The 15,348-nt window shown below is 39.5% G+C and overlaps 1 protein-coding gene and 1 pseudogene across 1 annotated transcript in view; both read right to left on the minus strand.

The window, feature by feature from the left end:
- Window positions 1-15,348, minus strand: part of DGKI (diacylglycerol kinase iota) — a 543,147-nt gene that overhangs the window by 13,084 nt on the left and 514,715 nt on the right. The window contains exon 31 of the mRNA XM_027842255.1: window positions 12,837-12,957. Within this exon, the coding sequence (XP_027698056.1) occupies window positions 12,837-12,957 (121 nt within the window). The remainder of the gene's footprint in view (window positions 1-12,836; window positions 12,958-15,348) is intronic.
- Window positions 1,374-2,471, minus strand: LOC114028063 (annotated as a pseudogene).

Here is a 15,348-nt window from a genome sequence, read left to right on the forward strand (position 1 = left end):
GGCAGCCTCAACAAGTCTGGGGAGCAGGAAGGTTTCCAAAGCCCAACAGTCTTTTAAAGAGCCACTGACGCCCTCTGCTCACCTCTGGAGCCATTCACTCTGAAAGGAAAGGCACAAAAAACAAGCGACCCAATCTCCCCAGTACTTCTATTCCCATCATTACTGCTAATTGCAAAAATATTTGAGCAACAGAAGCAGTGTCTCATTGAAGCGGCGGCTTCCTCCTTCATTTGACTGTATCACTCAGGGCAATGGGGGCTGCTTCAATAGATGAGAGTCCCCAAAGCCATCCAGGCCAAGTTTTAAAGTCTCCCAGCAAGCAAGAGGGACAAGACTGCAAAATTATTGTCTGAGGCAAGACAGGGAAGGAATGGGGAGGGGGAATAGAGAGATGGCTCATTCTGACCATTTGTGAGGGAGAATTATTTACAATAAAATGCTTAATTTTTTCCAGTACCTCCTTTTCATTGTCAGCATCTTCAACAGAAATGACAGAAAGTAGAAGTGATTAGTATCTCTAGTAAAATTTTTGCTGAATGAGACTGAAACCAAGGGCTGATTAAGGTTTCTAGATAACACATACTTTCATTTAAACTACCCTGATGCCCCTATCTGCAGAAATATGCAAGAGAAGGCAGATCATGAAGAGAATAGGGCAGATATCAAATGATCAGAGTTAGGAGGGCAATAGGCCTAGCCAAAAATTTGGCTTGGATTGCAAAATCAAGAGGATTTTCTAAACTTCCATCCTCTCTTCTGTCTGTGTATTGGGCAAATGTGGACCCTAATGTTTGAGGAATTATTTTTCATTTTTCTTTTCTCCTACATTATTCTCTAGGCATCAAAGGCTCACGGATTCATTATGGGTCCCAATCTTAGAGGTTCTGACACAGGACACAGATGAAAGTAAGCCTTGAGACTTTTCTGCCTGAGATGGGAAAGAGATGGTATGGGTGGTCTTGCTTAGTTTAGTTAAGAATGGATCAATCAGCAGTAGCAGAGAGAATCAGTTATGAAAATATAAGAAATAAATAAAACAATTCTGCTCGGGGAGGGAAAAATGACTCTCTTAGCAAGAATAAAGAGGAGAGGGGTAGAGAAGGAAGATAGAAGGAGTAGGGCTTTGTACAGGACAAAATGGATCAATGAGGAACATTCTGAGTAAGAAGATATCTGCAAGGATGAAATTTAAAAGCAAAGCTTAGAAAAAGGTCACTTCACTGCTGGTCTGTGCACATAGAAAATGGTCTCAATCTCCATATCCTCCTAGGATCCTGTGATGGTTTGTCTAAATGATCTAGTCTATGAGGTAAAGACTAATTTATAATACCTTTTTTTTTAAACTGGAAAACTTTTTATTGTAGGTGGAGTGGGATAGCTGAACACAGTTTAGATGATTCCAATTTTGTTGGCAACATCTAAAGCATCATAGTCTGGAACAAGTTGGACATAGGCTTTCTTCTCTCCATCAGGCCAGATCAAGGTGTTGACCTTGGCCATGTCGATGTCATACAGCTTCTTGACCGCCTGCTTGATCTGATGCTTGTTGGCCTTGACGTCCACAATGAAGATGAGGGTGTTGTTGTCCTCAATCTTCTTCATAGGAGACTCAGTGGTCAAGGGAAACTTAATGAAGCTGTAGTGATCAAGCTTGTTTCTCTGAGGGGCACTTTTCTGAGGGTATTTGGGCTGTCGTCGAAGTCTTAGGGTCTTGGGACACCGGAAGGTGGGAGACGTTTGGATCTTCTTTTTGTGGCCATGAACACCCGTCAACACTTGGCCTTCAAGGCCTTGGACTTGGCTTCCGTCTTGGGGGGGGGGACAACCACTTCCTTCTTCGTCTTCAGCGCCATCTTGGGGGAAAGGCTAATTTATAATACCTTGAAGGTACAAATCTCACCTGTTCCATGAAATCTTTCCTGGACACCTCAGCCCCAGAAATAATGTACTCTTTCTTCTGAATTCATATAATAATTATTGTATCACTTATGAGATTTAACATATAATTTTGTAGAATAGCTATTTAGATAGATAGAAAGACAGATAGAGCACTTATTATGTTATTTATTATGTGCCAGGAATGATGCCAAGCTCTGGGGATACTCTTCCAAGCAAGCAAGATTCCTGTCCTCAGGGAAATTATATTCTAATGAGGAAAAACTATACATAAAAGGAATCTGGAAAAGCAAGTGAGGAAGATAGCATGGTATGGAGATTTTTGGAAGTTGGGTGGAGGCCTGGTTTTCAACAAGGTAAGATAAAAGTTCATCTGTTAGAGTCTAAGATTACAATTGGTAGACATAAAGATGATGACCAGAGTGGAGACAGCATGGTGTGAAGATATCTGGGAAGTGAATATTTTATCTCCTTTACTAAGCTGTAAGACCCTAGAGGTCAGGGATAATCTCTTTTACATTAAATCCTCCACAGAATTCAGCTCAGCTCTTTGTCTATATTCAGAGCTTAATAAATATTTGGTGAATAAATGAATGAATGTCTTATTTTTGTTTGTGCATTCCCAGTACCGTGTACATTGCAGGAAATTAATAAATGTAAATTGAATTAAATTGAATTGCATGGATGCAATCTGGTTTTAAAAATCCATTTGAACCTCCATAAGATAGAAGGATGAGTCTAAACAAATAAGATTAAATTTACTAGTAACAAATATAAAGTCCTACATTTGTATTTCAAAAACCAAGTAACCATACAAGTCTGAGAAACGTATCTAACAAGCAGTTTACTTCCAAAAGACCTGGGGTTTAAGAGATCAGCAAGCTCAATTTGAGCCAATGGCATAAGATGGCAACCAAAAGCTGAGTGTGTGCAATCTTAGACTATAGTAATAGGAGCATTGTTTTCAGAAGGAGGACGGTGATAGTCTGCTGTACTAAATTTGCTAAAACCAAACCTGGAGTACTGGGTCACTTCTGAGAATCACATTTCAATATTGACAAACTGAGTTGCCTTAGGGAACATATATTTACATCTGCAATTGGGCCTTAGAAGCCATAGAGTCCAAACCTCTAATCTTATACATGAAGAAATGGAAGCACAGGAGGTTAAATGACTTGCCCAGGGTCACATTGCTAGTGTCTGAGGCAGAGTTTGAACCCAGGGATTCTTGACTACAATTTTAGCTCATTACCCAGTATATTACATTGCATCTCTCAGGATCTCAAAAGATGATGGCAAGAAGGGTGAGGGATTCAGAACTAAACCATGGGCACTTCAGGCAAAGAAAAAAACAATGTTTAGCTTAGAGGACATAAGAGTCCTTGGGCGCAGTCTTTTGACTGAGTCCAAGTTTGACAGAATAAATCCTTTTATTAAGGGGATTTGTTCTATGAAGTTTGGATTCAGTCAAAGGCCTGCACCTGAGGACCCAGAGGTCCACAAGTGGCCTTGAGGCTGCAGGTTCCCCACCCCTGCATAAGACCTTCGAGGCACAGGATAGCAGTCTTCAAGAATGTGATGAGCTGTCATTTCGAAAAATGGACTCATTTTTGCCTGGCCAAAGAGTGCAAAATTAGTACCACTGGTTGATAGTTTCTGAGAGGCAAGTGAAAGCCAAACATAAAGAAATACTTTCCATCAATTAGGGTTTTGCAAGAATGGGATGGACCACTCTAGGATGTAATGAATTCCCTGTCACTGGTAGACCACTCTAGGATGTAATGGGTTCTCTATCACTGGTGGTTCTCATTTTGGGGCCTGAAAGAATCTTTGTCATAGAAGCCATGAGAGAGAACACTGCTCAGGAAGGGGTTAGACTAAGGTTGCTTCCCACTCTGAGATCCTATAATTCAGTCCACTTGTTACATGGCTCATATCATGTTTTTTAAGTGCAAGTTCATATTTGAAACGTGAGGTCAGAAGACACTTCGAGAAAGTGGGAGAACCATGAAGGAAGGAAGGTAATGGGGTGGAGGTGGACTGGGTTAAAAACAGATTGGAATCTAAGTAAGAAATTATTAGAGAAAAAAGTGAGACTTTCTAGAAAATCTTCCTCCAGTACAAAGAAAGCAGAGTTTAGTGTATTATTCCAAACATCAATTTTTTTCCTTAAATATCCTCACCATGTAGTAGCAATTGCACAGGTCCCACATGAGGTCATTCACTGGACTGCTCCATTCCTAACAGAGAAACCAGAACCTTTGGAGTCTTTGTAGTGTACACCCTTTAATTTTGTGTTTTTCTCCTATGTCTCCTACCCACTCCTCCAAATCCCTTTTGCTTTCCCTCCCACCTTCCCACCCCCTTCTCCTCTTTGGCCCTCATTTTCCATTAGTCTCCCTGACGCTGCCAGCCGACCATTCCAAATCCCCCTCTGCCGCGGGACAAAAGCTGCACAGATGTGGGGAAAGCTGGCACTGGGAATGCTCACAGCACTGTCATCCTGTCCCAGCGGGGAAGGTGGCCGTTTCTCTTGGGGACAAGAGGCAGGGAAAGAAAAAAGAGACTGAAGGCAGCACAAGATGACAGAATAACCCCATAGAAATCCAAAAGGAAATGCATGAGGGAGATTTCTATCAGGGAAAACTGCAGGGGGGAAGGAGGGGGGAGCAAAAACAAAAGAACAAAATGTGTGGGGAGGTAAAAGAATAAAACAAGACAAAAGTCTCTCAGAGGGGCCAAACAGGGGAGGAGGAAAGGGGGTTGGGGTGTAAAATATGGTTGAAAGGAGCTGAAAAGCAGGAACCACTTGGGGGTAAACTCAGCTGGAATAACTCTCCATCCTTAATGTCTCTCACCACTGTCTGTGAGGAATTGTTAACTCTCCTTGTCCCTTGATTCCCTTTTCAGCCCTTCAAATACCCAAACTTGAGTTTTTCATAAAGGAAAGCAGCAGGTTGTGGCTATGAGAGAGGTCGGGGAGAAGATGAAGGGAGAAAAAGATTCAACATTTTCATAGACTTCTCTACAATGTATTACATCCTTCAAGCCAGAATCTATGCAGAGCCCTCCTCCCTTTGCCTCATTGCTCAAAAGTCTGGTTTTTAAAAGAGCCCTTGGAAGAGAAATTAATCACTGATTACTGGGTCTGTGAGAGTCACTAATCTCTCATTTCTGCCTTTCGGAGATGGGGTAGTATTTTAGTGAGCTGAAGTCGTGACTGGGACTGCAATCCCCAACCACAAATGCCACAACTGAGGGGTGGGAGAGACAAGCAGGCTTGGAGTAGTAATGATGGAAAGAAAAGGCAAGAAAAGTAGCTGATGTTAGAACCACATGCCATGTCACTTATTCACTCTGCTAAAGGGCCCTGTTGAGTTCTTAATGTTACTATAATCAATGGTATCTCTGCACAAAGTCAGACAGTCACATCATGTACTTTGGATAGAGAACATATTAAGTCACAATGGTGACTTAAGCCAAATCAGAAAACTTTTCTAAGATTCAGAGTTCACTGTCTAGATCTTAGGAATATGAATTTAGGGCTGAAAAGGACCTTGCAGGCCATTATTCTAACCCTTTAATTTTACATATGGGGAAACTGAATCTCATAAAGTTTTTAAGTGACTTCTCCAAGTCACTTAAAGCCCAGGCATTAATTAGCACAGTGGAGATTCAAATATATGTACTCTAACTCTAAATCCAATGTATCAGCTATGCCATTTTCTTTCTTTCTTTCTTTCTTTCTTTCTTTCTTTCTTTCTTTCTTCTTTTCCTTTCTATTTCTTCTTTCCAGGGTTTATTAGACAAAACATTGAATTATTTTGTCCAATTTGATTCTATTCGAAATTTCAAGTCATATTCCAATTAAATGAAATTAAATTTGCATATGTGATGGCTGAGTGTAATTTCTGAGGTGTGTGGAATGTGACCCAGTAAACTCATCACTTTGGTGAATTGTCAATGTGGAACTTGCCTCCATATTGTCATGCCCTCTGAAACTTTAGTCTTAGAGAGTGGCCTGAGGCCCTAAGTACTTAAATGATTTATCGTGGGTCACAATGTTAGTGTCAGTATATGATTCAGGATTTATGTACATCAAATAAGAGTTGGTAAAGGTATAGTTTTACTGTTGTGAGTATGGTTGAAAAAAAACGGGAAGGGAAGCTCTTCTCAAGTCCAAGGATAGCTTTGGTCATTATTCCCTCAATATCTATCCATATTTTATAGTGTTACTGACTGCTATTTAGTAGAGAGGCCATTTTCATTGCTGGGCTTAAGCAATTGGACAGCTTTTGTCCACAATCCAATCTAGAAAACAACTGCTAATTTCATCATAGATGACATTTAGGGGGTGCCTGCTGCGTAAAGAGAAAGCTTTGTTTTAGGCAATTTGTGCCCTTCCCAGAGGGGAAAATAATTCACTTGGGATGGCAGGGAGGAGATCCCAAGAGTTTTATTGCCAAAGCCACAACTGACATGAACTTTACATCACAGACTACAGAGATGCACCCAAATGGAAATGGAAGAGCCAAAGTGAGTATCTGCGCTTGCATCAAGTGGTGGTGAATCTGTACACATTAAGATTTTATCATATCCAGCTCCATGAGTACAATGGACATTAAAGTTGAAACTGGTATTATGTGCCAACTTGGCAGGATGTAGATCTGAGCCCAACAATGGTTGCATTTCATTTTTTATTAATTAATTTTGGTCAATAGGATATATCAAGTTGGTTTGTTTGAACAGCGGTGATGAATCATGCTGTACCATTCACATTCTATCAAGCCCCCTTGTAACCAATGGGACTAACAGTGAGAGAACTGGTTGGAGCTCAGGGTTTGGTTGATAGCCATGGGAACAGTGTTTTTCTTTGTGCAGTGTTAATTGCATCATATGGGAATCAAGATTTTGTCCTCATTAATTCTATGCTCACACTAACTGGGTTTGCCAACCTAGATTAAAATATATAATGTATTTAGCATATTTTAACGCTGTCTTTTTCTGTTTCTGTCTCTATCTCTCTGCTTCATGTTATGTCCTCTCTAGATTTAGCAGAAGGATCTTCATCAATACATTTCACCCCCATTTCTTAGCTCAAGACATCACTATGGATCAAACAGAAACTCTAGCTTGTGGGAAACACGATAAAATAAAAAAGTGAGTTTTAATCATGCCAATATTTTAAGTGAAACAAAAATAACAATGCCAGGATGTGTGTGTACATACTATACAAGAAAGTGGGAGTGATCCCAGATGAATAAGGCTTGTTGTCCAGACTATGCCATGAATTTGGATGGGGAAGTCATTGAGCTAGTAATACATGTATTTTGGACATCCACTGCCAGTGACAATGAGGTGGGTCTAGAATTGAAAAGTTAAGAAAGTATACTAGATCACACGTGGAAAATTGCAAAGCATTTTCTTCAGTGTACTTTTTTTTTTCCAGTTGGTCAATTGTATTTTTTAAGGACTTGTTTTCTACAGTTAATTTTTGTCCTTCATTTTCCAAGCTATTGACTCTCTCTTGTACACCTCTCATTTCTTCTTCTATTTTTTCTTCTATCTCTCATGTGACTTTTAAAATCCTTCTTGAGCTCTTCTAAGAAGGCTTTTTGGGCTTCAGACTAGTTCATATTCCCTTTTGAGATTCCAGATGTGGGTCTGTTGACAATGTTGTCCTCTTCAGAATGTCTGCCTTGATCTTCACTGTTCCCATAATATCAATCTATCATACGTTTCTCTTTCCTCATGGTGTTTGCTTATTTTCTAGCCCAATATAGACTGGACTCTCCTGCTGGGAAGCAGAGGGCACTAACCCAAACTTCTTGTGTTGGAAGCCTTGGGCATGGTCACTAGCTTTGTGTGCTGGGGCCTCCGATGTTGGCAGTTGGAGGCTGTAGGGTAGGGCAACTTGCCTGGTCTGGTGTTGGGCTGGAAACAGCAACACTTGAACTCTAGGGGTAGGATTGGGTATTATGGCTCCCCAGGGCCTTTCCTTCCTTTCTTTTTCTTCACCTCCTTTCAGATGGATGTTGCAGGGTATTTATTAGCCTCGGGGCCCCTTGGAGCACTGCTTCCCTTAGTTTTGCTGAGGCACTGGGAGACCCAGTTGCTGTAGAATGCTGAGGCACCTGGTGGTTTTCCATGCTGTTTTCCACCGGTTCCCCTGCCCTTACTGAGGCACTCGGAGGTCCAGGTGTTGGTGTTTGCCTGCTCCACCACCTGGGTTTCAAGTTCTCCTCCTGGTATGCTGAGGTGGGGCTTTCCACTAGCTTGCTGGGATGTCTCCCATTCAGTACTGCTCCCCTTCCCCCAGGGCAAGAGGGGCCTTTCCCATTAACCCCCCAAGCTACCTGGGCTACCCAGTTACTGCACCCTGTCTTTCTTCTGGCTCAGCTGTTTTAGGGTTTTTCCATGAGTGATATTTTCTGGGCTTTCAGAGGTTAATACAGGAGGGTAAGAGAGACTTACTTCTTACTCTGCCATCTTGGCTCCTAGAATCAGAACTCCGCAAAGCATTTTCAACAAATTATCATCTGACACAAATTTTTTTTTTTTGTTAAGTATTTCTTTATAGCACCAATATTCTCCTGGTAATGCTAAACGGTTGTGAATAATGGAACATTTCAATCTCTAAAGAAACAAAAATTCTCATGACTCAGAGGGGAATGCAGTTACCTGTGATATAAACAGGCTGTAGTATGTTACTCTTATTGACATAAGAAAAAAGAAGATTATATGCTATCATCCAGGGAAATACGTATGATAGGAAGAAAAGGCATGCCAACCACGGAGTAACTGGCAGAGTTCACTAAGAGCTTCACTGATACATACAGAATGTTTACAAACCTAGCATAAGGCTTCTAGCACTTAAGTAAATCATCTATGGAGGATTTATAGGAAGGCATGAACAAGAATCGCCCAGAAGGGAAAGAAATACATGGGTTGTAATCTGTATGTTTTGAGAGAGTAACTAAATGGATAAGAACGTGAATCCATTGAAGTACTGAATTAATATAGGGAACATGAAGTCCTATGTGAGAAAGTGAGGATCTTAGCGACGCAGGAAATATTTTCATAACCAGTGTCATTTGAAGATAGGGAATTTAGAGAAAAAAGTGGCATTTGGGAAGTCAATAGCCAATTCACAAGATGGTGCCAGAGGATGGATTTGAATTTCTGGTCAGTAAATTAATACACAGTAATGACAGGCCAGGGATGAAGTACATTGAATAGGGACTGGTAAAAGTATATTTTTCTGGGGCAGCTAAGTGGCTCAGTGGATAGAGTACTGGCCCTGAAGTCAAAAGGATGTGAGTTCAAATCTGGTCTCAGACCAGACATTTGACAGTTACTAGCTGTGTGACCCTAGGCAAGTCACTTAACCCTCATTGCCTTGCAAAAACAAAACAAAAAAAAAGTATACTTTTCTGTTATGAGTATGGTTGAGAAAAATGGAGGGGGAAGGGAACAAACTATCTAAAGGTAAGAATGAAGAGTAGGTATGCTATAGAAAGAATAAAAGCAATGAAAGTGCCTAGTCATTCTTAGGAGACAATATCCAGAAGAAGAGCAGAAAAACACTCATAGTCTCAGACGTATATAAATGCACTCAAACGTACAATATAATAAATAGTGAGCTAGAGATCTTAATGCAATGAGTGAATCAATTAATTGATGATGCATTTATTAAATACTTACTATATGCCTGGCACTGTGCTGAGTGTTGGGAGTAAACATAAACAAAACAAGAGGATTCCTGACCTGAGGGACCTTGTTCTAATAAGGAAATACACCACATAAATGAGAGTGGTGGTCAAGGACGTCATAAGGATGGTAATGGAGTCATAGAGTAAGTGATTGAACTACTCAATCCAGTAATGATAGTGTTGATCTGATTATTCTTCCCAGAGCTAGAAGTATAAAGCAGTAGACTGTGGAGAGGAAAGAGACATTCCAGCCACATGGCATGAAGATTGTCAGGGAACAGTAGCTGGGGGTCTAGGAGGTCTGGCTAGAAAAAGTAAAGGAGGTAGATTCAGTGTCACAAATATTACTGAAATCTGGTGGGAGGTGAAAAAAACTAGGATGTGTGAAATGGGTATCATACTTGAAACGAACAGATTAGATAAACTTGGTGGTGAAGATAAAACTAGTGAGGGCAAATACAATGGAACATATTTGGGTAAGGATCAATACAGAGAGAGACAGAAGTAATATCATGATGGGAATATATTAAAGACTGCCTAGGCAGAAGGAGCCTCATTCATGATGAATTCTAGGAGTAGGTTATAAAAACTGGCAAAAAGACATGATACAATAATGATCGAGGGCTTCAACTGTCTGAACAATCTCCCTATGAAAAAAGCAAAGCAATTGAAAAATTATTGACTTACTTCGATGATAATTTCACCCTTAAGAAGATGAAAGAGATAGTGAAGGGAGCCATCTTTCTAACCCAATCCTAACCAATAAGGAAAAATGTGATGCAGAAGCACAAATAACTGGAGTTTTTGAAGGAATGTCAATTCTACCTCAGAGGCTGTGATAGGTAAGGAGGTGAATTCCAAGCCTAACCTAATATCTAACCAAGGCTTGGAGGCATTGGACATACACAAGATGTCAGAAAAAGGTAGGCCACTTTCTATGGCCTAAGATTCCCCAGGGGAAGAAGGATAGGGTATTCTTAAGTACAAAATTCTTATAACACAAATATAAAAGATTCATATGAGGAAGAAATGAAGAACTGTCTAAGAAGAACAATATGGCTGTATGCAGAACTCCGTCACTACAGTCTCCAAAAAGGTAAGCACAGAAGACGAAAGCAAGAGCAAATACTTACAGAATACCAAAGTGTGGCAAAGTCCTATAAGAATAGTATCCAGAGGAAAAAAAAAAAAAAAGAAAACAAATCAACAACAACAACAGAATAAGCTAAGACTTAAGATGAATTTATGGTAGACCAGTGTTTTTAAGCAATGTTGGGGTAAGATGAACCTAATAAAAGAAAAATCATTGGGAAAACAAATGGTACAATGATAACAAATGTAGACAAAAGGCAGGAAAAACTTTGTGATTTCTCTATCAAGTGAGATAGTCTTCAAACTCAGAAGGATAGAATCCAAATGATTAACAAGAGAAAGTAAGAAAGTACTTAGCTGTCCCTAAATGAGCTCCACTCACCAATCCATGATGAATGGTATCTAAAGATCTGGAAAGAACTAGTGGATTTGATTGCTCAATTGCTGTCGATTATCTCCAAAGACCATGAAGAATGGTTCTGCAGGACTATAGAAAAGCACACATAGGCCTAATTTTCAAAAGGAGAAAGAAGAGAGATTCTTCAAATGAGACCCAACAAGTTTAGCTCTGATTCTTGACAAAATGTGAGAAAAGATTATTAAAGGGATGATGAACACTTAGAGAAGGAGAGATCAGTGAATGCAAGCCAAGATCAGATTGTCAAAGACAAGCTATGCCTCATGCCAAACTAAGCTCATTTATTTTTTGTGACAAAGTTACTAGACTGAAATATTGGGGGAAATATCATGATATATCTTCATTTTGGCAAGGAGTTTGAGAAAGTTTCTCACTTGAGGGCAAGATGGAGGGAAGGGAGCTAGATAATGGTACAGTTAGTTAGATTCAGAACCAAGTAAACGTCCAAACTCAAATACTGGTCAGACTTAAGACAGGTCTCTGTGAAATACTATAAGGTTCTCCTCTTGACCATTTTTCTGCTTAACACTCTTATCAATTACTTGAATAAAAGCATTGATAGCAACGTTGTCAGATAACATGAATTTGGGATAACAGGAATGTATGAATACATACAGAATAAAAATCCCAACTCTCCTAGTCTTTGAAGGCTAAAACAATGGAACAAGATAATATTTTTCAAAGAATTTTTTAGAATTTAGAATTTTAAAAGAAATGTTAAAACATGTTAAAATACGTAAATTGCACAGGTAAAGAAGGGAGGGTATATCTAAGGCAAAAGGGAGGGAAACATAGCTGCGTTCAAGTATTTGAAGGGCTGTCATGTACTAGAGGCATTAGATTTGTTGTGCTTGGTCCTAGATGACAGAACTACAAGAAATAAGTGGATATGACAGAGGCAAAGTTCAAAGAGATTTAAGAAAAAAAATTCCTAATAATTAGAGCTGTTGAAAATGGTAATAAGCTGCTTCAGAGGTTAAGTTTCCCATCATTGGAAGTCTTCAACTGAATTTCCACGATAGAGTGTAGAAGATAACCCTGGTCAGGTACATTTGGACTACAGGACTCGTAAGGTACCTTCAAACATGAAGATTTTCTGATTTGACTACGTTTCTCTTCCAATCTGTATTAAGACTTTCTCCTCCCTTAGGAATAGGGGGTGAGGTAAACCTGGAAGCCAGCACGGTACAGTGGAAAGATTGCTAGATCCAGAGGCTGAGAACTTGGCTACAAATACTTGACATACCACTCAGGACCTGGCTAAATATTGGCAAGTTATTCATCATTTCTCAACTGCGTAATAAATGGTTTGCACAAACGACCTTAAAAGTCTCTTGTAGCTCTAAACTTCTGAACCTAACGATTGTCCTTCAGAGGGTTTCTGTGATCTACATAAACTGTGTGTAAACATAGAAAGCTAAAAGTAATAGCTAAGCTTCATTAGTTTGTGGCACCTTATTTCCAGAAACATCTCTCTAGAAATACCATTTTCAGAGCGATGCAAGACTCAGTTAAGACAATATCTGGAAAGTGTTTGGTGGCTTTAAAATTGTACTAATGTTAAAAAGAAAATAGCAGAAGACTAAGACGTGTTTGGTCATTGAAGGGGTATAGAGAACTAATCAGACCTACTGTGAAAGTAGCCTGAGTCAGAGCTGGCTTTGTAAGAACCATTTCTGTCTGCAGGGAGTGATTCTTAGTTCATTCTGCCTACTCACCATGGTCAAGGATGTATTTCACAATATCTCCATTCCCAGTTTTAGCTGCGTAGTGAAGAAGTGAACAGTGATCTGGTCCCTGGATTAGTAGACTGCCACCATTCTTACAGCATTCTATGAGCTGAAAAACAGACACACGGAAAGAAACTCAGGCAGCATTTGAACTAAAGCATCCAGTGGTAGAGCAAAAGAGACAAACCCTAAGAGTGAGAGCAGCAAACCACAAATGCTTTCTACCTTGGAGGACCCAGAGGAGAAACTGAACAAATAGAAATTACATTCCTCAGTTGCATCATTTCTCAAATAGGTAGCCAGAATGCTTAGCCATCCCTACTCAGCTCCTGAGATAATTATATTTGCTACATATCCAAAGTAAAACTGATATGCATGGGACTAACCACTTTTTCTTTATTTCTTTTATGGGCATGGTTCTCTTTTTTCTACCATAGGAGGGATCGGGGTGTGTGTGTGTGTGTGTGCATGTGTGTGTGTGTGTGTGTGTGTGTGTGTGCTCACATATGTGTGCTTGCATACATGCTGCATAAACCTATTGCCCCACTCTGTTTAATATTCCTCTGGATGGGAAAAGGAGAGAAAGGACTTAGTGAAAACTTGCACAGCCTAAGTTTCTTTCCATAGCTAAGCTGTTGCTCCAAGAGTAAAGTTCTCACTTTCTGCAGACTCCCATACATGGCATAAAATACAAATAATAATTTATATAGAATTTTAATTTTTGGAAAGTGCTTTCTGGACACTATCATAGTTGATTCTCCCAACCCTGTGAGGTAGAGACTATAGATATTATCATCTCAATTTTAAAGAGAAAGCAGGCTTAGGGAGGTCAACACATGGTTACAGAACTTGTGGCAGCAGCAAGATCCGAACCCAGGTCTTCATAACTCCCAAATTCCATGTCCAGTACTATTTCCTTCATGAAATAGTTATTAAACATTAATGTGTTTAGTTGGAGGCAGTATAACATAAGAGAGTTTTGTTTTCTGTGGCCAAGAAGATTTAGCATGAAAAAGATCTACTATTATATGCTGCCTCAGACTCTTACTAGTTGTGTGAACTTAAGGCAAGTAATGGAATATCTCTTGAGCCTCAGTTACCTCTGAGGGAAAAATGGGAATATAATAATAATGACTATAATAATAGTACCTATCTCACAGGGTTATTGTGAGGATTGAAAATAATAATGTATGAAAGTCGTTGGGGCAGCTGGGTGGCACAGTGGATGGAACACCTACCTTGGAGCCAGGAGGATGTGAGTTCAAATCCAGCCTCAGACACTTGACATTTACTAGCTGTGTGACCTTGGGCAAGTCACTTAACCCTAACTGCCCCACCCAAAAAAAATTAATTTGCAAAACTTAAAGGAGTAGATTAATGTGAGCTATTATTATTATTTGGCTACATATGGGATGAATGAGAGACTATATGCAAACATGAATGTATTATTATGTGTCCCTGGTCCACCAACACATAGAATACAACATGCTATTCTTGGTGCTATAGCCAAGAAAAATAACAAAGAACGGCCTACAGAAGGCCTCCTCTATTCAGCAGATGGAGTGACTTCTGTATGAGGAGAGACTTCTAAGAAATACAATAAAATTATAGGGGAATTACCAATCTAGAAAGATGAAAATCTAAGTGGGGATGTGATCACACACAATTTAATAAGTAAGAATGTGGAAAGGGCAAATAAACTTACATTCATTAAATGGCAGATTACTAGAATTAGGGAGCCCTCTTTGAAGTTTGGAAAAGGGAATTTTAGGTACTGACTAACCCAGCAGATAGTAAACATACATACATAATCCTCTTACCTAGAGAGACTATACATGATGCAGACACAAATACTCACATCTTTAATAAAGATAAAAAGGGTAAATTCATTGATAATGGATACATACCAGGCTAGTACAAAGAAACAAAAGATATTTAGATAAGGGAGTAAGAGTGGTATAGCCCTGAGCTCAACATCACCAAAAAAAAAAAAAAAAAGCAACTATGTGCTGCCCTATGAGGTCACTATTGGAAATAGAATAAATAGAATACAAGGCTGGTTGAGCTCTCAGATTAACTCAGGATGATATTTCTTATGTTCTCATGCAAAAATTACACACCCTGTAAATATCCAGGCCATGGAAAGAAGGACAGGTTTTGCATTCTTTCACAGTGTAGTTCCAAGATAATTTAATACATTTCAAATCACACGCAAGGCACTGTGTTAGGAGCTGAGGGATACAAAGATAAAACACAAACAAAAGACCCTGCCCTCAAGGAGCTTACATTCTACTAGGGGAATGTCCTATCTATCCCTAACTATAAGAAGTATTTCTTACAGTGATGCATGTATTGGGCATGTATTCCCAAAAACAAGAATAAATTAAACTTTAAGAGCACGCTCATATTTTCAATTCAATTCAATGAGTACCTTTTAAAGAACCTACTTATTATCTGTGAGGCACTGTGCTAGGCACTAGGAATAGAAAGGCGAAAAAAT

This window comes from Vombatus ursinus, unplaced genomic scaffold, assembly GCF_900497805.2.
Source record: "Vombatus ursinus unplaced genomic scaffold, bare-nosed wombat genome assembly UNPS02014870.1, whole genome shotgun sequence".
Lineage (NCBI taxonomy): Eukaryota > Metazoa > Chordata > Mammalia > Diprotodontia > Vombatidae > Vombatus > Vombatus ursinus.